The 25,097-nt window shown below is 45.4% G+C and overlaps 1 protein-coding gene across 1 annotated transcript in view; it reads right to left on the bottom strand.

Moving 5' to 3' along the window:
* Positions 1–13,528: 13,528 nt before the first annotated feature.
* The window catches only part of PTH (parathyroid hormone), a 38,453-nt gene continuing 26,884 nt past the window's right edge, over positions 13,529–25,097 (bottom strand). Inside the window, exons 2-3 of the mRNA XM_040328696.1 lie at positions 21,405–21,495; positions 13,529–14,192 (exon numbers count right to left, since the gene is read on the bottom strand). Of these exons, the coding sequence (XP_040184630.1) occupies positions 13,886–14,192; positions 21,405–21,495 (398 nt within the window). The 3' untranslated portion in view covers positions 13,529–13,885. The remainder of the gene's footprint in view (positions 14,193–21,404; positions 21,496–25,097) is intronic.

Genomic DNA, 25,097 nt, shown 5'->3' with positions numbered 1-25,097 from the left:
ATATATATTTTTTTTTAGCAGACACCCTAGGGAATAAAATGGCGGTCATTGCAACTTTTTTTTCTCGCACGGTATTTGCGCAATCATTTTTCAAACGCCTTTTTTTGGGGGGAAAAAAATGGTTTCATGAATTAAAAAATAACAAAACTGTAAAGTTAGCACATTTTTTTTGTATAATGTGAAAGACGATGTTACGCCGAGTAAATAGATACCTAATATGTCACGCTTTAAAATTGCGCACACCCATGGAATGGCGCCAAACTTCGGTACTTAAAAATCTCCATAGGTGACGCTTTAACATTTTTTACAGGTTACTATTTTCGAGTTTTAGAGGAGGTCTAGTGCTAGAATTGTTGCACACGCTCTAACGCACGCGATGATACCTCACATGTGGGGTTTGAACGGCGTTTACATATGTGGGCGGGACCTGCATGCGTGTTCGCTTCTGCTCGCGAGATAACGGGACAGGGGCATTTTGAAAAAAAAAAACATTTAATTTTATTTTTATTTTACTTAATTCTTTTTATTTTTACACTTTTTTTTACATTTATTTTTTTATTTTTATTACTTGTATTCCTATTACAAGGAATGTAAACATCCCTTGTAATAGGAATCACTGTGACAGGTCCTCTTTATGGAGAGATGCGGGGTCAATAAGACCTCCCCCTCCCCCACATCTCTCCTCCAGGCTTACAAGCATGAAATCGGTGAAAAAAAAATCACCGATCACATGCTGACAGCCGCAATTGCGGCTTTGTTTACTTCCGGGTACCGGGCGTGACATCATAACGTCGCGCCCGGGCCTCCGACGGTCATAGAGATGACTGGTGACCATCTGGTCACCAGTCATCTCTATGCTTTCCAGCAGCGCCGACCGATTCGCTCTCCGGGCCCCCGATGGCGTCCCCTCCCGCTGCCTATAAGAACGATCAAGCAGTGGGATCGCCGCTTTGATCTTTCTTATAGTGCACAGAATCGGCGGCTGAAGACGGCGATATCTGAATGATGCCTGTAGCTGCCCCCATCATTCAGATATCACCGCACAAAGTCCAGGACGTCCCAGGGACGTCCTTGGTCATGAAGAGGTTAACGTGAGGATGTGACCAATATAATATTATTATTATAGAAATGTAGCCAATTTATTATTATTATTATTATTATTATTATTATTATTATAATAGTGACATGACCAATATAATATTATTATTATAGGAATGTAGCCAATTTATTATTATTATTATTATTATTATTATTATTATTATTATTATAGTGACATGACCAATATAATATTATTATTATAGAAATGTAGTCAATTTATTATTATTATTATTATTATTATTATTATTATAGTGACATGACCAATATAATATTATTATTATTATAGAAATGTAGCCAATTTATTATTATTATTATTATTATTATAATTATTATTATTATTATTATTATTATTATTATTATTATTATTATTATTATTATTATAATAGTGACATGACCAATATAATATTATTATCATAGGAATGTAGCCAATTTATTATTATTATTATTATTATTATTATTATTATAGTGACATGACCAATATAATATTATTATTATAGAAATGTAGTCAATTTATTATTATTATTATTATTATTATTATTATTATTATTATTATTATAGTGACATGACCAATATAATATTATTTTAATAGGAGTGTTATCAATATAAAATGATTAAAAAAAGAAGATGGAACCAATATAATATTATTATTATAGAAATGTAGCCAATTTATTATTATTATTATTATTATTATTATTATTATTATTATTATTATTATTATAATAGTGGCATGACCAATATAATATTATTTTAATAGGAGTGTTACCAAAATAAAATGATTAAAAAAAGAAGATGGAACCAACATAATATTAGTATACAATAATAGTTATGAAACCAATGTAATATTTATTATACAGAATATGTAACCAATATAATATTCTCATAAGAAGAATTAATCAAATATAATATTACAACTTTTTTTTTATAATAGTTATGAAAACAATATAATATTGTAATATTATTATACAGGGAATGTGTCAAAAATGTGTCAAATGTGTCCGCCATAATGTCGCAGTCACGATAAAAATCGCAGATCGCCGCCATTACTAGTAAAAAAAAAAAATTATTATAAAAATGGCATAAAACTATCCACTATTTTGTAAACGCTATAACTTTTGCGCAAACCAATCTATAAACGTTTATTGCGATTTTTTTTACCAAAAATATGTAGAAGAATACGTATCGGCCTAAACTGAGGAAATGTTTTTTTTTTTATATATTTATTATAGCAAAGAGTAAAAGATATTGTGGATTTTATTTTTTAAATTGTTGCTATTGTTTTGTTTCTTTTTTTATATATATATATTTTTTTTTTTTTTTTTTTTTTTTAAAGGGCTCAGAGGTCCCCAGGGCCCCATGTGGCAAACACCCTTTTTTATTTTTTTATAAATGTTTATTTTTGTTTATATATTTATTTCTTTTTTTTTTCTTTTATTAAAGGGCCCAGAGGTCCCCAGGGGCCCGGATGGCTACACCCCTTTTTTATATATATTTTTCTTTATTTCTTCTTTTTTTTGTAAAGGGCCCCCCCCCGCTTTCTCAATTCGTGGCAGCCCCCCCCCCCCACTTCAGGCGGCAGCACCCCCCCCCCCCCCCGTTCTCTGCTCCAGGGGGCCCATGCCTGAAGCTGTGTAAGGGGCCCCATAATTCCTGATGGCGGCCCTGCCTCCAGCTGCTGTGGAAATACATTTCCCATGAGGCCGGCAGCTACAATTACTCCAAGAGGCATGATGGGACTTGTAGTTCTGCAACAGCTGGAGGGCTCCAGGTTGCCTACCCCTGCTTTAGACCTTAGAGCTTACAATCTAATGCCCCTATAACAGTTACACACTCATTTCCAGCTTTGCCGTGTGTTATGTGTGCTGCATGTCAACAATGTTAAAGCAGTATTAAATCCAAAAGCAACAAACATTCATTATACAGCGAAACCTCGGATTGCGAGTAGCGCGGTTACCGAGCGTTTTTCGCAATATGAGCATTTTTTTTTTTAAATCCTGCCTCGGTTTGCTTTTGATGGCACAGTAGCTGCATTTGATGGCACAGTGGCTGTGTTAGATGGCACAGTGGCTGCATTTGATGGCACAGTAGCTGCATTTGATGGCACAGTGGCTGTGGTTGATGGCACAGTAGCTGCGTTTGATGGCACAGTGGCTGTGTTAGATGGCACAGTGGCTGCATTTGATGGCACAGTAGCTGCATTTGATGGCACAGTGGCTGTGGTTGATGGCACAGTAGCTGCGTTTGATGGCACAGTAGCTGCGTTTGATGGCACAGTGGCTGCAATTGATGGGCACAGTGGCGGCAATTGATGGGCACAGTGGCGGCAATTGATGGGCACAGTGGCGGCAATTGATGGGCACAGTGGCTGCAATTGATGGGCACAGTGGCGACAATTGATGGGCACAGTGGCTGCGTTTGATGGGCACAGTGGCGGCTCTTGATGGGCACAGTGGCGGCAATTGATGGGCACAGTGGCTGCAATTGATGAGCACAGTGGCTGCGTTTGATGGGCACAGTGGCTGCAATTGATGACAAAAAAAATAATAATAATGCAAGCGCCACATCTAATGATTGGTAAGCTGCAAAATATTGGATTTCAGGTTTTGGGTTTAATGCCGCTTTAATCCAGAAAAATAAAATGTAATATATGGCATTCTACCAGTCCTTAGATTTGTTGGCTGCCTTCATTTTCTTTTTTTTCTAAGACCTTTTCCCCTGTATTTTCACCTGATATTGCTGTGAATACCACACTTCCTGTCCTTTACTTTTCACTATTATGATCCCAAAATGTTGGTGAAGGAAAATCTCCCAATTCTCACCAATCACCTCTTCTTATAATTGGGGCCCTCAGCTCTGAAATCTGTTGTGTGTGTGCTGCTGCCCCCTGGTGGACAGTTACTGCTTATGATTGAGGATGGTTTCATTGTAACATCTTTGTAGATCATTTCCTTTTTACTCAAAGCTTTTCTCTCTTATAGGTCCAGTTCACCCAAAAGTGATACATTTGTTAGAGGTGGAGCCTGGAGTCCTGAGTCCGCCCCTCTATTCTTATAAGCCTTGGATTGTCCAATGGTGACAGCTTCTCCATAATTCTACCTGTCCACCTGAGAGTGATGGGTCCACTTCCTGCCCAACTTTATGTGTCCCGCTCCACCTGTAACATTCTCATTAATGATCTGTAAAGAAGAAAAGCCAGCAGGTATGGTGGGAACCCCTCATAATGGGCACAGCGGGTGACCAGACCCGAGAACCCAGCATAGGGATGGTGGGAACCCCTCATAATGGGCACAGTAGGTGTACAGACCTCGGGACTCAGCACAGGGATGGTGGAACCCCTCATAATGGGCACAGCAGGCGTACAGACCTCGGACTCAGCACAGGGATGGTGGGAACCCCTCATAATGGGCCCAGCGGGTGTACAGACCCGAGAACCCAGCACAGGGATGGTGGGAACCCCTCATAATGGGCACAGGAGGTGTACAGACCCGGGAACTCAGCACAGGGATGGTGGGAACCCCTCATAATGGGCACAGCAGGTGTACAGACCCAGGAACTCAGCACAGGGATGGTGGCAACTCCTCATAATGGGCCCAGCGGGTGACCAGACCCGAGAACCCAGCACAGGGATGGTGGGAACCCCTCATAATGGGCACAGCGGGTGTACAGACCCGGGAACTCAGCACAGGGATGGTGGGAACCCCTCATGATGGGCACAGCGGGTGTACAGACCCGGGAACTCAGCACAGGGATGGTGGGAACCCCTCATAATGGGCACAGCAGGTGTACAGACCCAGGAACTCAGCACAGGGATGGTGGCAACTCCTCATAATGGGCCCAGCGGGTGACCAGACCCGAGAACCCAGCACAGGGATGGTGGGAACCCCTCATAATGGGCACAGTAGGTGTACAGACCCGGGAACTCAGCACAGGGATGGTGGGGACCCCTCATAATGGGCACAGCAGGCGTACAGACCCGGGAACTCAGCACAGGGATGGTGGGAACCCCTCATAATGGGCACAGGAGGTGTACAGACCCGGGAACTCAGCACAGGGATGGTGGGAACCCCTCATAATGGGCCCAGCGGGTGACCAGACCCGAGAACCCAGCACAGGGATGGTGGAACCCCTCATGATGGGCACAGCGGGTGTACAGACCCGGGAACTCAGCACAGGGATGGTGGGAACCCCTCATAATGGGCACAGCAGGTGTACAGACCCAGGAACTCAGCACAGGGATGGTGGCAACTCCTCATAATGGGCCCAGCGGGTGACCAGACCCGAGAACCCAGCACAGGGATGGTGGGAACCCCTCATAATGGGCACAGCGGGTGTACAGACCCGGGAACTCAGCACAGGGATGGTGGGAACCCCTCATAATGGGCACAGCGGGTGTACAGACCCGGGAACTCAGCACAGGGATGGTGGGAACCCCTCATAATGGGTACAGTAGGTGTACAGACCTGAAAACTCAGCACAGGGATGGTGGAACCCCTCATAATGGGCACATCGGGTGTACAGACCCGGGAACTCAGCACAGGGATGGTGGAACCCCTCATAATGGGCCCAGCGGGTGACCAGACCCGAGAACCCAGCACAGGGATGGTGGGAACCCCTCATAATGGGCACAGCAGGTGTACAGACCTGAGAACTCAGCACAGGGGTGGTGGGAACCCCTCATAATGGGCACAGCGGGTGTACAGACCTGGGAACTCAGCACAGGGATGGTGGGAACCTCTCATAATGGGCACAGCGGGTGTACAGACCTGGGGACTCAGCACAGGGATGGTGGGAACCCCTCATAATGGGCCCATCGGCTGGGCCGCAAATTTATTGGGACGCCCATTTGCCTGCCCACGCCATTGTGTCGACGTATATGTGTGTGCGACGTTAAGCAGTTAAGGGGGTTATTTATTTTTGGAAAACCTTTATCCCAAAAGCATTATAACTGCTGTAACTGATTACAAAGGGTGAGGTGGAGTTTGGCTTTAATTAGTTAGTGTATTTAAATCTGCTACTAATCCATCGAACACTCCCCTCCCCCAGACTGACAATGCTGCTGCTGCCTGCTGTGCCCCCTGTTCTCTTTCACCCAGAGTGTGGGGGGGGGGGGGCGCTCTAATAATACAGGAGGTGTGTTAGTGGCCAGATCACAAGGTGAAAACATAGGGGGAAAAAAAGCAGAAAAAAAAAGAAAACAAATGAAGCCCCCACATCTAATGATTGGTAAACGGCGCCGGTGATATATTACATTTGTGGTTTTGGGTTTAATAGATATCTCAATGCAGGAGGGGGGGGGGGGGCTAAACATTCTTTTAAATTGTATCTCTTTGTCTCAATTTCGTATCTTTTTATATATATATTATTTTAAGCTGTATTTCCAAGTGATGGGGGACAGTAGAGGGAGTGATCGTCCTACAACTTATATAACATCGGTCAGCAGCGTGTTTATTACACAACACGGCACACGTGGCCCCGGCCTGGGGTACTATTTTTAGTGATTGGTGTCAGCAGCTATTTTTACCGTCCGGTGATGCAGCCATGTTGGCACGCTTTGTATCCTCCAGTTATGATATACAAAACCACGGCATTTAAAAAAAAAAAATCCCTGCAAGCACTGCCATAATGTGCTAGTAAGCACTGCATACTAGCACTTCCTGGCTCCCGACTGCACTTGCGCAAGTCGCGCTGCGCTATCCAAATGGTCCCTGCTGTCTTCTGGGACCTATAACGTCATATAACGGTTACAGCGCGGTCATCTAGTTCTGGAACGCTGTCATATAACGGTTACAGCGTGGTTATCTAGTTCTGGGACAATTTCATATGACGGTTACAGCGTGGTTATCTAGTTCTGGGATGCTGTCATATGACGGTTACAGCGCGGTTATCTGGTTCTGGGACGCTGTCATATGACGGTTACAGGAAGGTCATCTAGTTCTGGAATGCTGTCATATGATGGTTACAGCGCAGTTATCTAGTTCTGGGACGCTGTCATATAACGGTTACAGTGCGGTTATCTAGTTCCAGAATGCTGTCATATAACGGTTACAGCGCGGTTATCTAGTTCTGGGACGCTGTCATATAACGGTTACAGCGCAGTTATCTAGTTCTGGGATGCTGTCATATAACGGTTACAGCGCAGTTATCTAGTTCTGGAATGCTGTCATATGACGGTTACAGCGCGGCTATCTAGTTTTGGGATGCCGTCATATAACGGTTACAGAAAGGTCATCTAGTTCTGGGATGCTGTCATATAACGGTTACAGCGCGGTTATCTAGTTCTGGGATGCTGTCATATAACGGTTACAGCGCAGTTATCTAGTTCTGGGATGCTGTCATATAACGGTTACAGCGCAGTTATCTAGTTCTGGGACGCTGTCATATGACAGTTACAGGAAGGTCATCTAGTTCTGGGATGCTGTCATATGACGGTAACAGGAAGGCCCCCTTGTTGGGTGGAACTCCACTTTAACCACTTGTTCACCGCACTATAGCCAAATGACGGCTACAGCGCGGTTATCTAGTTCTGGGATGCTGTCATATGACGGTTGCAGGAAGGTTATCTAGTTCTGGGATGCTGTCATATGACGGTTACAGCACGGCTATCTAGTTCTGGGATGCCGTCATATGATGGTTACAGGAAGGTCATCTAGTTCTGGGACGCTGTCATATGACGGTTACAGTGCGGTTATCTAGTTCTGGAATGCTGTCATATGACGGTTACAGCGCGGTTATCTAGTTCTGGGATGCTGTCATATAACGTTACAGCGCGGTTATCTGGTTCTGGGACGCTGTCATATGACGGTTACAGCGTGGTTATCTAGTTCGGGGATGCTGTCATATAACGGTTACAGTGCGGTTATCTAGTTCTGGGATGCTGTCATATAACGGTTGCAGCGCGGTTATCTGGTTCTGGGATGCTGTCATATAACGGTTACAGCGTGGTTATCTAGTTCTTGGACGCTGTCATATGACGGTTACAGGAGGATCCTCTAGTTCTGGGATGCTGTCATATGACGGTTACAGGAAGGCCCCTTTGTTAAAGCCCCCTGCCTGCAGACCCCTCACAACCACCGGCAGGGGTTGTAGGGAAGAGGCCCTTGTCCCCATCAACATGGAGACAAGGTGTTTTGGGGTGGGGCCCCCCCCCTTTCCAGGCCTTTGGGCTGCATGCTCAGAAAAGGGTCTCATACAGATTTTTTTTTGGGGGGGGGACCCCACGCCCTTTTTTATTTAGTTTTTGCCATGGGTTCCCATTAAAATCAATACCAGACCCAAAGGGCTTGGTAGATATGGATTGGGTGGGGGGAGGTGACCCCACGCAGTTGTTTTCTCAGAATTTTCGTCTACATCTTAGCTCTCAGCAGGGAAGCCCGCTGACGGCTGATGAGTCCTCGATCGGTTGTTAACCAGTTGCGTAGTGGCAGGGCAGCCGCTCTACGAATGTGTTGCCATAAACATGAATAAACAGGACGTCCGCGGTAGTCAGAGGATATTTATGTTTAATAACAAATTCTTCTTACAAATATCTATTTTAATTATAAAACAATATAAAACAATAAGTTATGCTCAGCCATTTACAGAATACAAAAAAATAAATACAATTAAAGTGCTTTACAATGTAACAGAAATGAAAAGTGAGAAAAACTGTGAAAGCGGAACTCCGGGGGAAGGGGAAACGTTTACCCTTACAGAGGGCCCCTCTTCCCCACTGCTTGTTCAGTACAGGGGATGAGGATTAGGGGGGTGTACTTACTTTATTCTTCGCTCCTTCGGGGTTCCTCCTCTTCTCACGACCACCTCCTGACGCCTCTTGCCCTTCGCTGTCTGACCAGTCGCAGCCAGGGCTGGACTGGGACGAAAATTTGGCCCTGGACTTCATCCAGACTGGCCCACTTTGACAGGTCTCTCTAACGGCGGCCGGACAACTCCCGCACCCCTCTCCCCCTTCACTAGCCACTAGCCATTCTACTTTATTAGAGTAGAACGGCTGGTACTGGTACTCTTATAGGCAGTACCAGTGGAGAAGCTAGACATTATTTTACCCAGGGGGAAAGAATCAGTTTGGTTGCCCCCCCCCCCCTTATGGGACAAGATTAGGCAGAAGTGAGAAACTCCCAGACCATAGCTGTTGAGTCAGCTGTCTGTCCCCTCACCCATGCTCCTCTGGTCCTCCCCTGCTTCTCTGTTCCCCCCAGGTGAGCACTGCAGGGAGGGAGAGACAGAGGATCGGAGGGGGGGCGGCAGTCCGCTGTCACTGAAGCCGACCCACTGAGCCATCGGCCCACCGGGAAACTCCCTGTAGTCCCAATGGCCAGCCCATCCCTGGTCGCTAAACTAATTTTCTACAGTGCTGCCCTAGGCCTGGGCCTTGTTGGCCTAGGCCAGGATACAGCATTGGTTTACCCCCAACAGATGCCAGGAAATTTTCCACTCCCACAATCCGGCCCCCTAAAGTCCGAAGAACAATAAACCGGCCCTTTGTTTAGAAAGTTTGGAGACCCCTGCTCTATGCAGAACCAGAACAAGCAGTGGGGAAGGGAGGCCCTCAGCATGGGTAAAGGTTTTCCTTCCCCAGAGTTCAGTAAGATGGAAACCTGGAAACAAAATGGCTCACCATAAAATGACCCCAACTGATGATCGTCACACATTAAGTATCAAAATATCATTACTAAGGGGGTGTCTTTAGTTTCCCAACAACCACCAACCATATTCAGGCTTTTGAATCCTAGCTTGTATTTTCCAGGACAGGCTTCTGATTGGTGGATGAGGGGAAGAAACACCCATTCTTAATAGGGATGCTGTTGTATAAGGCACAATGTATTTTTTTTTCTTTTTTTTACTTGGCTAGTTTTATTTCGGAGGGCAGACAACGGAAAAAGCACAAAAACTTGCACTAACCAATTTTCATTGTTCTGCTGAAATGTGGTTGTCACATCTGACTGCACACCATTGCTCTTTTTTGCACTTCCTTGTTAAAAATTGACCTTCCATCAACTCCGAGGGTTGTACCTTTTTTTTTTTTAATTGCACCCATCAAACTGCATGTGCAATTTATTCAATGCAAATGGGCCAAAATCGAATGTTCTCAGGCTATATCATCTGCAATTCAATTGTGTGAATGTGGAAAATACTGCATTATGGCCACTAGATGGTGCTGAGGAGCATACATATTTTTTATTACAGTCAGTGCCATCTAATGTCCATAACGCATTATGGCCACTAGATGGCTCTGTCTGTCCTAGGAAACACTACTGTACGTATGCTCCTCAGCACCATCTAGTGGCCTTAATAGGGTAAGGCAGCACAAAGACCAGCGGTGAGGTACTAATAGAAGCACAATTTCAGACATTGGCCCAGATTCAGGTACATTCGCGCTTTATTTGCGGAGGCACAGGGCAACGATTTTGCCCTGCGCCCCCGCAAATATTTTGCGCTGCCCTCGATTCACGGAGCAGTAGCTCTGTAAATTGCGAGGGCGCGCCGGCAAAATTGCCCGGCGTAAGCGCGCACAATGTAAATGATCCCGCCGGGGGCAGGAATCATTTAAATTAGGCGCGCTCCCGCGCCGAGCGTAGACCGCATGCTCCGTCGGGAAACTTTCCCGACGTGCATTGCGGCAAATGACGTCGCAAGGATGTCATTTGCTTCAAAGTTAACGTGAATGGCGTCCAGCGCCATTCACGATTCACTTACGCAAACTACCTAGATTTTAAATATCGCAACGCGGGAACGTGGGTATCCTATAGCATTGGCTGCGCCTGCTATTAGTATGTGTAACCTTACGCGAAACCCGACGTACGCAAACTACGTAATTTGCGTACGCAGGGCTCGCGCAAGGTTGTGAATCGGTGTTAGTATGCAATTTGCATACTATACACAGATCACAATGGGAGCGCCACCTAGCGGCAAACGCAAGAATGCAGCCTAAAATCTGTGTGGCATAAGAGCCTGAATCAGGAGCATTCTCTACGCCGGAGCAAGTAAGCAATTGCGCTGTGTAACCTATGGTTACACAGGCGCAATTGCTTCTTGAATCTGGCCCAGTGTTGAAAATTGTTGAAAATTGTCAAACCTTGAAAATGATTTCTGGTTGGTTGCTGTGGATCACACATTTTTGCTGATATTTTTGTTAAATAAGGCTGGAATGTGACTGAGATTGATAAGGATTCATTTATGAAATCCTACTTAATAAAAAGAGTTTCACTTTAAGAATATTTAAGGTCCAACTTTAATAAAAAAAAAAATCTTTCAGTTTTGGATGAAGTAAGGAGAGGGTTAGAACCCCAGTTGGGTTTTTTATTGTGGCCTGTGTTGCTATTGTAGAGATTTCCCTCCAGCCCATTCACAGAATACAAAGCGTTCTGTGAATGGACAGGAGTGAGGAGGGACGGACAGATTTCTAACGGGGGTTGTCTACCTCCAACGTCTATGGGGCTTAATGCGGCATCGCGGGCAGCAGATGGAGACGTTTACAGCGAGATGTAAACAATCCCTAGAGGCTGCGAGCATCGGATCTCGGTAAGTTTGCAACTCTGAGGGGGGGAGGGGGGATCTGTTAAGCCAGGAAGGGGTGCGCAATTCTTTAAAGGGCATGTAAAGCCAAACTGTTTTTTGGGGGGCAAAGTGGAGAAGGAAAAAAGGATTAGAACCAGTGGTGGCCCGTCCATCATGGGTGCAAGGGCGCCGCCCCCTAATTCATGCGCCCGGCCCCTAATCTACATGCAGGGCGCCGGACGCATGGATTTCAATGGGGTTTTTTATTTTTTGAAGCATGTGATTAGTCCCTGAGGTTCTAATTGGCTAAAAAAAAGGGTTGGCTCGGGGCACAGAGCAATGTGCCCCGAGCCCACCCAGTTGTGGGATAAAAGCAAATGAATATTTACTATTTTCTTCCTACTTCTCCTCCCGGCCAATCAAGAAGCGGGTCCTTAAACCCGATTGACCAGGGAGTTTTAGAACTCCCGACCAATTGGGTCTCAGGACCCTCTTCCTGTTTAGCCAGGAGAAGAAGCAACGTTTGTTTGACCGGGAGGAGAAGCAACAACCCCGGCTCTTCCCTTGGCCAGCTGGAGCGAGGAGCAGCATCGGCCTCCTAAGGTAAGACCACTGATCGCTTGCGCGGGGGGCACTGATCGCCGCCATCCACCTCCCGCATGGAGCCGCCACTGATTAGAACCCCTGTCCAGTTTGTATTGCTCAACAGTAACAGTTGTATTTAAAAAAAAATTGCATAGCAATTCACTTGGTGAAAGTGAATGTTATCAGCAGTGGCGTCACTAGGGTTGGTGTCACCCGGTGCGGTAAAACATGGTGTCACCCCCCCTCTGTGTAGGCTGCCCAGCACCAAGCAGGCAGCGCACTGGCATGGGGCGCACCCCAAACCAGCCCCTGTAAATGATAGTATAGGGCAGTATAGTGGCAGGTTAGGGTAGTATAGAGTGGTATAGTGGCAGGTTGGTGTAGTGGGGTGGTATAGGACAGGTTAAGGTGGTAAAGGGCATTTTGGGGTGATATAGGGTAGTTTGGGGTGGTATAGGGCAAGTTAGGGTTGCATAGGGCAGGTTGGGGTGGTATAGGGCAAGTTAGGGTGGTACAGGGCAGGTTGGGGTGGTATAATGCAAGTTAGGATGGCATAGGGCAAGTTGGGATGGCATGGGAAAGGCTGGGGTGGTACAGGGCAAGTTAGGGTGGCGTTGGGCAGGTTGGGGTGGTATAGGGAAAGTTATGGTGGCATAGGGCAGATTGGGGTGGTACAGGGCAAGTTAGGGTGGCACAGGGCAAGTTAGGGTGGCATGGGAAAGTTTGGGGTGGTACAGGGCAGGCTGGGGTGGTACAGAGCAGGCTGTGGTGGCACAGGACAGGCTGGGTGGTAAAGGGCAGGCTGGGGTGGTACAGGGCAGGCTGGGGTGGTACAGGGCAGGCTGGGGGGGGGGTACAGGGCAGGCTGGGGTGGTATAGGGCTGTTTGGGGTAGTACAGGGCAGGCTGGGGTGGTACAGGGCAGGCTGGGTGATACAGGGCAGGCTGGGGTGGCACAGAGCAGGCTGGGGTGTTACAGGGAAGGCTGGGATTGCACAGGGCAGGCTGGGCATGTCAGCTAAAAAAAACCAAAAAAAAAACAGGATGGTGTCACCCCTCTAGCGGGGTGCACCCCCCGCACCCCCCTAGCAACGCCTTTGGTTATCAGGCTATTTCCTGCACTGATTGATTGATTTTCATTGATTTAATGGCAAATACAACATTTGGCCACTAGATGGCACTAGGTATTATAAGAAATTCCTATAATACTTAGTGCCATCTAGTGGCCAAAGATGATAATGTTGGCTTTAAATTAATAGAAATCATTAACCGATACAGACCCTTTAAAGCCCCCCCATTGTGACATCACAGATCACTTCCTGATCCCGATTTCCGGAGGAAACATTGTATCAGATTTCATGGTACATTTGGTCTCTGCTATCTACGATTCATGTGGCAGCATATTGTATCATTGCTGTTTTTGAATATATGTCTTCTGATGAGCTATCTACCTCTATATACATCTACAGCGTATACTGAGTCTGCATGAGGACACAGAGCTCAGAGTCGGCTCACAGAAGCATTATATGTTGCCGATCGTCTAAAGGTTCTCTAAACTACAATCCACCAGCTGTTGCGGGACTACACGTCCCATGAGGCATTGCAAGACTCTGACATTCACCGACATGACTTAGGTATGATGGGAATTGTAGTTCCTGAACAACTGGGGGGGGGGATCATAGTTTGGAGACCCCCTCTAAGCGATCGCTCGGTCACTGGAAATCTGGCTTGAACACGCTGTCCACGTTGGGTTTGGCGCTGTGCCTGTGCCCCTTTTTCCCCGCGGTCCGCGGGTTCTGGTGGGAGCCGTGCCGGATCCTGTTCTCCACCGACTTGCCCTCTTTCTTGTGAGGTTTCTGCGGCCTGGTTTCGGCCACTTTGGGGGTGGACTCCTGCGGGGTGCTGACCGACGCGGGGTGCAGGTTCTGGATCTTCGTCTGGAGCCACTCCTGGCGCTGGAGGGTGTGCCGGAAATCTCCGTAATTGTGCATCAGCTGCATCTCGCTGATGGCTCGCCTCCTGGATAAAAACACACGGGGGAGGTGTTATTAACCACTCGTCATTTTAGTGAATTTTTAGTGAATTTTAGTGCACACAAACACCATATAATACTACATTTTTTGTGAAAAATATAAAAGGTGACCTTACACCCAGGGCTGTCTACACTCTAGATATCCCCCCAGCACTCTGACCCCTCTACACCCCAGATATCCCCCCAGCACTCTGACCCCTCTACATCTCACATATCCCCCCAGCACTCTGACCCCTCTACACCCCAGATATCCCCCCAGCACTCTGACCCCTCTACACCTCAGATATCCCCCCAGCACTCTGACCCCTCTACATCCCAGATACCCCCCCAGCACTCTGACCCCTCTACATCCCATATATCCCCCAGCACTCTGATCCCTCTACACCCCAGATATCCCCCAGCACTCTGACCCCTCTACACCCCAGATATCCCCCAGCACTCTGACCCCTCTACACCCCAGATATCCCCCCTGCACTCTGACTCATCTACACCCTAGATATCCCCCCAGCACTCTGACCCCTCTACATCCCAGATATCCCCCCAGCACTCTGACCCCTCTACACCCCAGATATCTCCCCAGCACTCTGACCCCTCTACACCCCAGATATCTCCCCAGCACTCTGACCCCTCTACACCCCAGATATCCCCCCAGAACTCTGACCCATCTACACCCCAGATATCCCCCCAGCACTCTGTCCCCTCTACACCCCAGATATCCCCCCCAGCACTCTGACCCCTTTACATCCGAGATATCCCCCCAGCACTCTGACCCCTCTACACACCAGATATCCCCCAGCACTCTGACCCCTCTACACCCCAGATATCCCCCCAGCACTCTGACCCCTCTACATCCCAGATATCCCCCCAGCACTGTGACCCCTCTACATCCCAGATATCCCCCCAGCACTCTGACCCCTCTACACCCCAGATATCTCCCCAGCACTCTGACCCCTCTACACACCAGATATCCCCCAGCACTCTGACCCCTCTACACCCCAGATATCCCCCCAGCACTCTGACCCCTCTACATCCCAGATATCCCCCCAGCACTGTGACCCCTCTACATCCCAGATATCCCCCCAGCACTCTGACCCCTCTACACCCCAGATATCTCCCCAGCACTCTGACCCCTCTACACACCAGATATCCCCCCAGCACTCTGACCCCTCTACACACCAGATATCCCCCAGCACTCTGACCCCTCTACACCCCAGATATCCCCCCAGCACTCTGACCCCTCTACACCCCAGATATCCCCCCAGAACTCTGACCCCTCTACATCCCAGATATCCCCCCAGCACTCTGACCCCTCTACACCCCAGATATCTCCCCAGCACTCTGACCCCTCTACACACCAGATATCCCCAACGATTGCAAATTTGCAGGGCACAGAAGCCGATCCTATCACATGTCATACACCTAATTTTCCAGGAATGTGTCTGTTTTGCTCATCACGACGGCCAGACACGGGTGGAACAAAAAGAATTGATAAATTCAATGGTGCATGTAATGGGGCATTCATGGCGGACTGTGGAGAATGGATAGAATTTGAACCCCCCCCCCCCCCAGGAGGTATCAGGATTCATTTACTACTTTCAGTGGAATCCCTTTTTTTACTCCGGCGGTGAATCTCCTTCAAATGTAACCGGGGACGCGGGACGCTAATCGCAAAAACATTCACTACCCTCGGTAAAAAAAAAAAAAAAATACAGTAAACTTTTTTTATTGAAATGATATAAACTGTAACAACAGAATATACTGAAGAGTCACTATATTTAAATATTTACTTACTATTTAAAAAAAAAAAATATATCAACCATTGCAATTTGCTTAAAGGGTAACCCCACTTTTGTAAAAAAAAAAAATAATATTGCAAATTAACCACTTAAGCCCCCGGACCAATATGCATGTAAAGGACCAGGCCCCTTTTTGCGTTTCGGGACTGCGTCTCTCTAACTGACAATTGCGCGGTCGTGCGACGTGGCTCCCAAAGAAAATTAGCGTCCTTTTTTCCCCACAAATAGAGCTTTCTTTTGGTGGTATTTGATCACCTCTGCCGTTTTTATTTTTTGCGCTATAAACAAAAATAGAGTGACAATTTTGAAAAAAAATCTATATTTTTTACTTTTTGCTATAATAAATATCCCCCAAAAATATATAAAAACATTTTTTTTCCTCAGTTTAGGCCGATACGTATTCTTCTACCTATTTTTGGTAAAAAAAATCGCAATAAGCGTTTATCGATTGGTTTGCGCAAAATTTATAGTGTTTACAAAATAGGGGATAGTTTTATTGCATTTTTATAATTTTTTTTTTTTTTTACTACTAATGGCGGCGATCATCGATTTTTTTCGTGACTGCGACATTATGGCGGACACTTCGGACAATTTTGACACATTTTGGGGACCATTGTCATTTTCACAGCAAAAAAATGCATTTAAATTGCATTCTTTAGGCCCCTTTCAGACGGACGGATAGAATGGTGCTTTTAGCTGCGGATTTTCTATTTTTCTACCGCAGCTAAAAGCACACAATGTTTTCCTATGGCCCCATTCACACACAGCGTTTGTGTGCGATTACGTTACATGCGGTTTGGTGCGAATAGAAAAAATAGAATTGAATGCGTCCAGGTGCGATGTAGCGCAGCTATATGCACATAACCGCAGGTAATCGCAGTCTTTTTCAACTGCGGATAGCAGCGTTTTAGAATTCAAGGGACCCAAACAAAAAAAAAGAAACAAATGGTTGCTATGGAAATGAATACCGCAGCTAAACGCAGCCGCAGTTAAACGCACGTAAACGCATGTAATCGCAATGTGCAAATGCAGCTAATCGCAGTGCCTGGAGCCTTGAATTTCACAAAACATTTGTAGTGCTTTTAACTGCGGCAAAACAGCCGTCCGTCTGAAAGGGGCCTTATTGTGGAAATGACAGTTGCAGTTTGGGAGTTAACCACAAGGGGGCGCTGAAGGGGTTATGTTTCACCTAGTGTGTGTTTACAACTGTAGGGGGGTGTGGCTGTAGGTGTGACGTCATCGATTGTGTTTCCCTATAAAGGGGATGACACGAACGATGACGCCGCCACAGTGAAGCACGGGGAAGCTGTGTTTACACGCGGCTCTCCCCGTTCTTCAGTTCCGGGGACCGATCGTGGGACCCCAGCGGCGATTGGGTCCGCGGGTCCCACGGTCCCGGTCACGGAGCTTCAGACCGGGTCATGGGCGGGCGCGCGCCCGCGACCCACGTCTGGGTAGATGTACAGGACGTGCCGGTACGTCCATCTGCCCAGCCGTGCCATTCTGTGGACGTATATATACAGTGGGCGGGCCTAAAGTGGTTAAAGGAAAAAATATCGTATATATAATTGGGACACGAGTCATATAGTAATATAACATTATTAAAAATAATGTTTGTTTGCTTGTCAATGTGCTGAGCTTTTCTGTAAAATGCAATTTGGCAACCTGGGGGCCTTCTGCACATAGGTGGTGTACAGCAGGGGTCTCCAAACCTTCTAAACGAAGGGCCAATTTAGTGTCCTTCAGACTTGGGGGGGGGGGGGGGGGGGGGGGGGACTGTGGCCATTGGGAGTGGAAAAGGTCCTGATGTCAGTGGGAATAAACAATGCCCCATTATTGGTGTGGGAGGAATAGTGTCCCATCAATAGTGTCATTAGGGAGGGAGGGATTGTGCCCCATTGTTGGTGTCATTGGGCCCCATTGTTGGTGTCATTGGGAGGAATTGTGCCACATTCTTTGTGTCATTGGGAGGAATTGTGCCCCATTGTTGGTGTCAATGGGAGGAAATGTGCCCTATCATTGGTATCATTGGGCCCCATTGTTGGTGCTGTTGGGAGGAATTGTGCCCCATCTTTGGTGTCATTGGGAGAAATTGTGCCCCATAGTTGGTGTCATTGGAAGGAATTGTGCCCCATTGGTGTCAGTGAGAGGAATTGTGCCCCATTGGTGTCAGTGGGAGGAATTGTGCCCTATCATTGGTGTCATTGGGCCCCATTGTTGGTGTCGTTGGGAGGAATTGTGCCCCATCCTTGGTGTCATTGGGAGGAATTGTGCCCCATTGTTGGTGTCAGTGGGAGTAATTGTGTCCTATCATTGGTGTCATTGGAAGGAATTGTGCCCTATTGGTGTTAGTGGGAGGAATTGTGCCCCATCGTTGGTGTAATTGGGAGGAATTGTGCCCCCCCCCCCCACTCCTACTGTGTTAAACAATAAAAATGTTAAATATGTGAGACTTCAAGGGAGCTCAGATTGTCTCCTGTTAAATAAATCAGAAGAATGGAGATCTGAAAGGTGCATCTCCCCCCCCCCCCCCCCCGGGCTGTAAATATAATGAGCGGGTCAGACAGGCACTGTGCTGTGTGTGGTTAAGGAATGGGGCTTCGGGAGGTCTGCTGCTGCACTTAGTCTGATTCTCTCAGGGGATGTCATACCTGTCTGGGGGTCATTTCCTGCGAGTTCTTACTTGTAGTCTGATCATTTTTCTACAGATGTCGGCGAGATCACATGAAGGACCACCCTTGCAGAAAACCCCCGACACCCTCCGCAAAAGAAGACTATATATCCACTATACATATTTAAAAAAAAATATATATATATATATATATATATATATATATAAAATGACAAGAAATATATATATATATATAAAATGACAAGAAATATATATATATATATAAAATGACAAGAAATATATATATATATATATATATATATATATAATGACAAGAAATATATATATATTTCTTGTTAAAAAAAATTATAATGATATATTTAAAAAAAATATGTATAGTTCACATATACATATGCAAAATTAAAAAGTAAAAAATGCCTTTATTTTATTTGTAAATAACTTTGCAATGCTTTGTACCGGAATTTTTTTGTAGTTTAGTGCCATTAGAAATGGGAGAAATAATAAAATAAAATGTATACTTTTTATCCATGTTAAGACATTTATTTTAAAATAAAATGGAGATCATAGTTGAAAAAAAAATGCTTATTTTAGGTTTTTTGTTAATCTTTATGTCTATAGATTGCATAGAAATTAAAATAATAAAATAAATCCTAGTTTGTCCAGAAATATATATATATATATATATATATATATATATATATATACATACAGAATATTATATTATATATAAAATGTAATGAATAAATATATTTATTCATTACATTTTATATATAATATAATATACTGTATATATATATATATATATATATATATATATATATATATATATATATTTATTTATTTTTTTTGGACAAACTAGGATTTATTTTGGTGAATTATCTTAATTTCTATGCAATCTATAGACATAAAAACGAACAAAAATATGCACTTTTTTCGACTATAATCTCCATTGTATTATAAAATAAATGTCTTAACATGGATAAAAATTATAAATTGCATTTTATTATGTGTCCCCTTTCTAATAGCACTAAACTACAAAAAATTCTGGTACAAAGCATTGCAAAGTTATTTACAAATAAAATAAAGCCATTATTCTTTTTAATTTTGCATATATATATATATATATATATCAACTATACATATTGTTTTTAAATATATATATATCTATGTATTCATTACATTTTATATATAAAATAATATACTGTGTATATATATATATATATATATATATATATATATATATATATATATATATATATATATATATATATATATATATATTTCTGGACAAACAAGGATTTCTTTTGGTGAATTATTTACATTTCTATGCAATCTATAGACTCATCAGTGCCCATCAATGCAACATATCAGTGCAGCCTTATCAGTGCCCATCAATGCCATCTCATCAGTGACCATTAGTGCTGCCTCATCAGTGCAGTTTCATCAGTGCAGCCTTTTCAGTGCCCATCAATCCAGCCTATCAGTGTCCATCAGTGCAGCATATCAGTGAAGCTTATCAGTGCCATCTTATCAGTTCAGCCTCATCAGCACAACTTATCAGTGCCCATCAATGCCACCTCATCAGTACCCATCAGTGCAGCCTCTTCAGTGCCCATCAGTGCAGCCTCATCTGCAGTGCCATCTTAATAGCATCATGGGCCTCTGGGCAAATAAATAAATTGGGGCCCCAACAATGAAGATGGTGGCCTGCGGCTTGCTACGCTGTCTGAGTCTGAAGATGGCAGAGGTGGGCTGAGCCGAGCTGGTTTTCCAGCCGCGGAGGCGGCGCGCTATGAATGCTGAGGCGGCCACAGCGCGCTCCGAATGTTGGGGCAGCTGCCGATGTCACTGGTTGTTAGGCGCCGGGCGGCCGGCGATTCTAGCATCCAGTGCAGTCAAGTGGCCTGCCACAGCTTTGGTGGCTTGGTGCCCCTTCTCTGCAGCACCTTACAGCACCAGGGCACAGTGCACCCGCCCTAGGATCGGCCCTGATGGGGCCCCATGGGCACCTGGGGCCCCTGGGCTGTGCCCAGGTGTGCCCACTGGATAAGATGGCCCTGCTCATCTGTGCCCATCAATGCAGCCTCATTAGTGCAGCCTCATCAGTGCCCATCAGTGCAGCCTCATCAGTGCCCATCAGTGCAGCCTCATCAGTGCCCATCAGTGCAGCCTCATCCGTGCCCATCAGTGCAGCCTCATTAGTGCCATTAGTGCAGCCTATCAGTGCCCATAAGTGCAGCCTCATCAGTGCAGCCTCATCAGCGCAGATCAGTGAATGAGAAAAATTACTCATTTGCTAAAGGTTTTAACAGAAATGAAGAAAAATGTCGTTTTTTTTCCAAATTTTTGGTCTTTTTCATTTGTTTAACAAAAAATAAAAATGCCAGTGGTGATTAAATACAACCAAAAGAAAGATCTATCTGTCTAAAAAAAATTATAAAAATGTCATATGGGTGCGGTGTCGCATGCCACAGCGCTGAAAGCTGAAAATTGGCCTGGACAGGTAGGGGGTAAAAGTGCCAAGTAGGCAAGCGGCTAGGACCAATGAGAGTCAGCGGGAGCCATATTGTATCTGAGCTGGTCCCAACAACTGGCAAGCTGAGGAGTCAGAGGAGGGGCCACACCCGGGGCCACATACATGTGGACTAAATGTTAGGTGTGTGTTCCAGGAAAGGGATGTCCTGTCTCTGAAATTCTTCATCATTCACGCTAAGCTTACATGCAAACAGCCTTAGCAGAGTTCCCCTTTAAGTATAAACGGCGGTACTCACGTCACAGGCTTCCCTTCGTATCCGGAGAACAGGGACACGCCGCAAAGAATCAGTCCAAGTTTGGCGATGTCTGTGATGAAATGCATGGCGGCTGCAAGACAAGCATGACATCATGAAATAATGCGCCTCATAAAACCTGGAATGACTGACAACGTATAAAATTTAATAGACAGAATCCCAGTCGTGACCGCAATTCACCGCCGCCAACAATGCGGTTTATTTATTCATCACGGATTCATTTTTTATACACCCACGTGACTCGGTCAGGTGTGTTTTCCTCCAATTTTTTTATTTTTTTTATATTATGAATCTTTTAGAATCTCACTACTTATATGACCGATAAAGTGCGAACGTCATAATTTTTCATTGTTTCTTTGAAGTAGATGTAAATTAACCCCTTCAATAGCGGACACTTCCACCCAGGGCCATTTTAATGGCATCATGGGCCCCTGGGCAAAGTAATGCGCTGAGGCCCCTACCAGCTTGCCCCAATTTACACACCTACTTTCATAAAATAAAGTATAAATAGTTGTATTTATTAGGACATAAAAAAAAAATCGATTTTACAAAAGGAAAACATTCGATAGATCAAAGACTAGTCAACACAAAGGGCACAGTATAGAGGGGGTCAGAAGGGCACAACACTGGGATCAGGAGGGCACAGTATAGAGGGGGTCAGGAGGGAACAACACTGGGATCAGGAGGGCACAGTATAGAGGGGGTCAGGAGGTACAACACTGGGATCAGAAGAGCACAGTATAGAGGGGGTCAGGAGGGCACAACACTGGGATCAGGAGGGCACAGTATAGAGGGGGTCAGGAGGGAACAACACTGGGATCAGGAGGGCACAGTATAGAGGGGGTCAGGAGGGCACAACACTGGGATCAGGAGGGCACAGTATAGAGGGGGTCAGGAGGGAACAACACTGGGATCAGGAGGGCACAGTATAGAGGGGGTCAGGAGGGCACAACACTGGGATCAGGAGGGCACAGTATAGAGGGGGTCAGGAGGGCACAACACTGGGATCAGGATGGCACAGTATAGGTTCCGGGACACGACCATGTCACTGATGACTGTGATCGGGAACGGTCATCAGTGACGTGTCACGTGTAGCCACGCCCCCTAACAGTAAGAATCACTTCCTGGGGGAACACTTAAACCCTGCAGCGCCACCTAGTGCTTAACCCCTTCACCGCCAGTGTCATTTTTACAGTAATCGGTGCATTTTTATAGCACTGTTCGCTGTATAAATGACAATGGTCCCAAAATGGTGTCAAAAGTATCCGATGTGTCCGCCATAATGTCGCAGTCCCTATAAAAATCCCCTATTTTGTAGACGTCATAACTTTTGCGCAAAACCAATCAATAAACGCTTATTACCAAAAATATGTAGAAGAATACGTATCGGCCTAAACTGTGGGAAAAAAAATGTTTTTTATATATTTTTTGGGGATATTTATTATAGCAATAAGTATAAAAAAAAATCTAAATTGCCGCTTTTTTTTTGTTTATAGCTCAAAAAAAAAAAATATCATAGAGGTGATCAAATACCACCAAAATAAAGCTGTATTTGTGGAAAAAAAAGGATGTCAATTTTATTTGGGAGCCACGTCGCACGACCGCGCAATTGTCAGTTAAAGCGGAGCTCCACCCTAAAGTGGAACTCCCGCTGATCGGAAACCCTCCCCCCCCCCCCGGTGTCACATTTGACACCTTTCAGGGGGGGAGGGGGGTTCAGATACCTGTCTAAAGACAGGTATTTGCACCCACCTCTGGCCACACAGTCTCGGGCAGACTGCGGGCATGACGTCACCTCCCGCCCCCCCCCCTCCTGTTGTGTTCTGGGAACACAAAATGGTCCGGGGCTGAAGCGGTTAAATATCGTCAAAAGAAAGCTCTATTTACGTGAAAAAAAATGCTAAAAATGTCATACTATTTGGGTACAGTGTTGCATGACTACGCAATCGTCATTCAAAGTGTGACAGCACTGAAAATCGGGCAGGAAGGGGGTGAAGGTTGCCCGGTATTGAAGCGGTTAAACGCGGATCATAATTCCATACCAGCACGGTTATACGGTTTGCTCAAAATACCTTAATGAGGTCATCAGTGCTGCCATATTGGCTTCGAAGAAAAATATTTTCTATGCCAGATGTAGTAAAAATGAATCTCCCGTTCCAGAGGTGTTTCCATATATATATATCTCTGGACATGTTACATTGTAACGCATTGTATCACATAGGATCAGCGTGAATGTGTTTGCATCTATAAATGGCCCTTCTGGACTAAACTTGGAACACGTGGAGCGTGGAATGTAAACTCGCCGTCCGTCTATTCCTATATAACCTTGTAGCCTTCGTGTTGTATATGTAAGTCGATGCCATGGGAGGATGTGGCAGAGAAGAGAGGTCCATTGGTGATTCTTTACTTCATCTCTTTGCCATCCATCAGAACTCCCTGATTTATGTCTGCTGGCCGCCGGCACCATCCACCCCCGTGAGCCGCAGAAGACACGTAATGCTTCTACAACCACATGACGGAGGATGTTGTCACTCCGCAATGTAGAGTTACGCCTCTGCCATCCCCATCTCTTCTCTACACCTTCATTATATACATTCAGATTTAAAGGGTCACTAAAGGAAATTTTTTTTTTTGCTGAAATGACTGTTTACAGGGCATAGAGACATAATAGTTAACTGATTCCTTTTAAAAATGATTAAAAATAGATAAAAAAAACAATCATATAATGTGCCTGCAGTGTAGTTTCGTTTTTGCTGTTGTTTCCTGGTTCTCTGATGTACAGAGAGCCACTAGAGGGCAGTCAGCCAATAGAGAGCAGTGATACTTTGTCTAAAACTCCTCAGCACCAATCCAGTTTAGTTTTACTCACACCTCCTTGATTAGTGACCACCGTGAGAAATCTCCCAGTACTGTGGTCATCAGGAAACAGGCAACCAGGAAGTGTCCAAAACAGAGAGGATTTACAGCAACATGAATGCAAAAACGAACAATGAGGACATGAAACCAGGACTGCAGCAAGGTAAAGGAAGCTATTTAGCTAAAAAAAAAATTCCTTTAGTGACCCTTTAAAGTGACACTAAACTATGTCCTTCCTCCCCAAAATAATGGGGCAGATCCACAAAGAGAGTACGCCGGCGTATCTACTGATACGCCGGCGTACTTTCAAATTTCCCGCGTCGTATCTTTGTTTTGAATCCTCAAACCAAGATACGACGGCATCCAAATTAGATCCGACAGGCGTACGTCCTCGTACGCCTTCGGATCTAAGATGCAATTCTTCGGCGTCCGCTGGGTGGCATTCACGTCGTTTTCCGCGTCGAGTATGCAAATTAGCTATTTCCGACGATCCACGAACGTACGAGCGGCCGTCGCATTTTTTTACGTCGTCTCTAGTCGGCTTTTTTCGGCGTATAGTTAAAGCTGCTATTTTGTGGCGTATAGTTAGACTTGCCATGTTAAGTATGGCCGTCGTTCCCGCGTTTAATTTGAATTTTTTTTTTCCGTTTGCGTAAGTCGTCCGTGAATCGGGATTTACGTAATTTACGTCCACGTCTAAACAATGACGTCCATGCGCGGGGACGCGCTTCATTTAAATGAAACACGCCCCCTACTCGCTGCATTTGAATTCCGCGCCGTTACGCCGCTTGAGATACACTAAGCCGCCGTAACTTACGG

This window comes from Rana temporaria, chromosome 11, assembly GCF_905171775.1.
Source record: "Rana temporaria chromosome 11, aRanTem1.1, whole genome shotgun sequence".
Taxonomy (NCBI): domain Eukaryota; kingdom Metazoa; phylum Chordata; class Amphibia; order Anura; family Ranidae; genus Rana; species Rana temporaria.
This window is presented reverse-complemented; position numbering and strand designations above follow the sequence as displayed.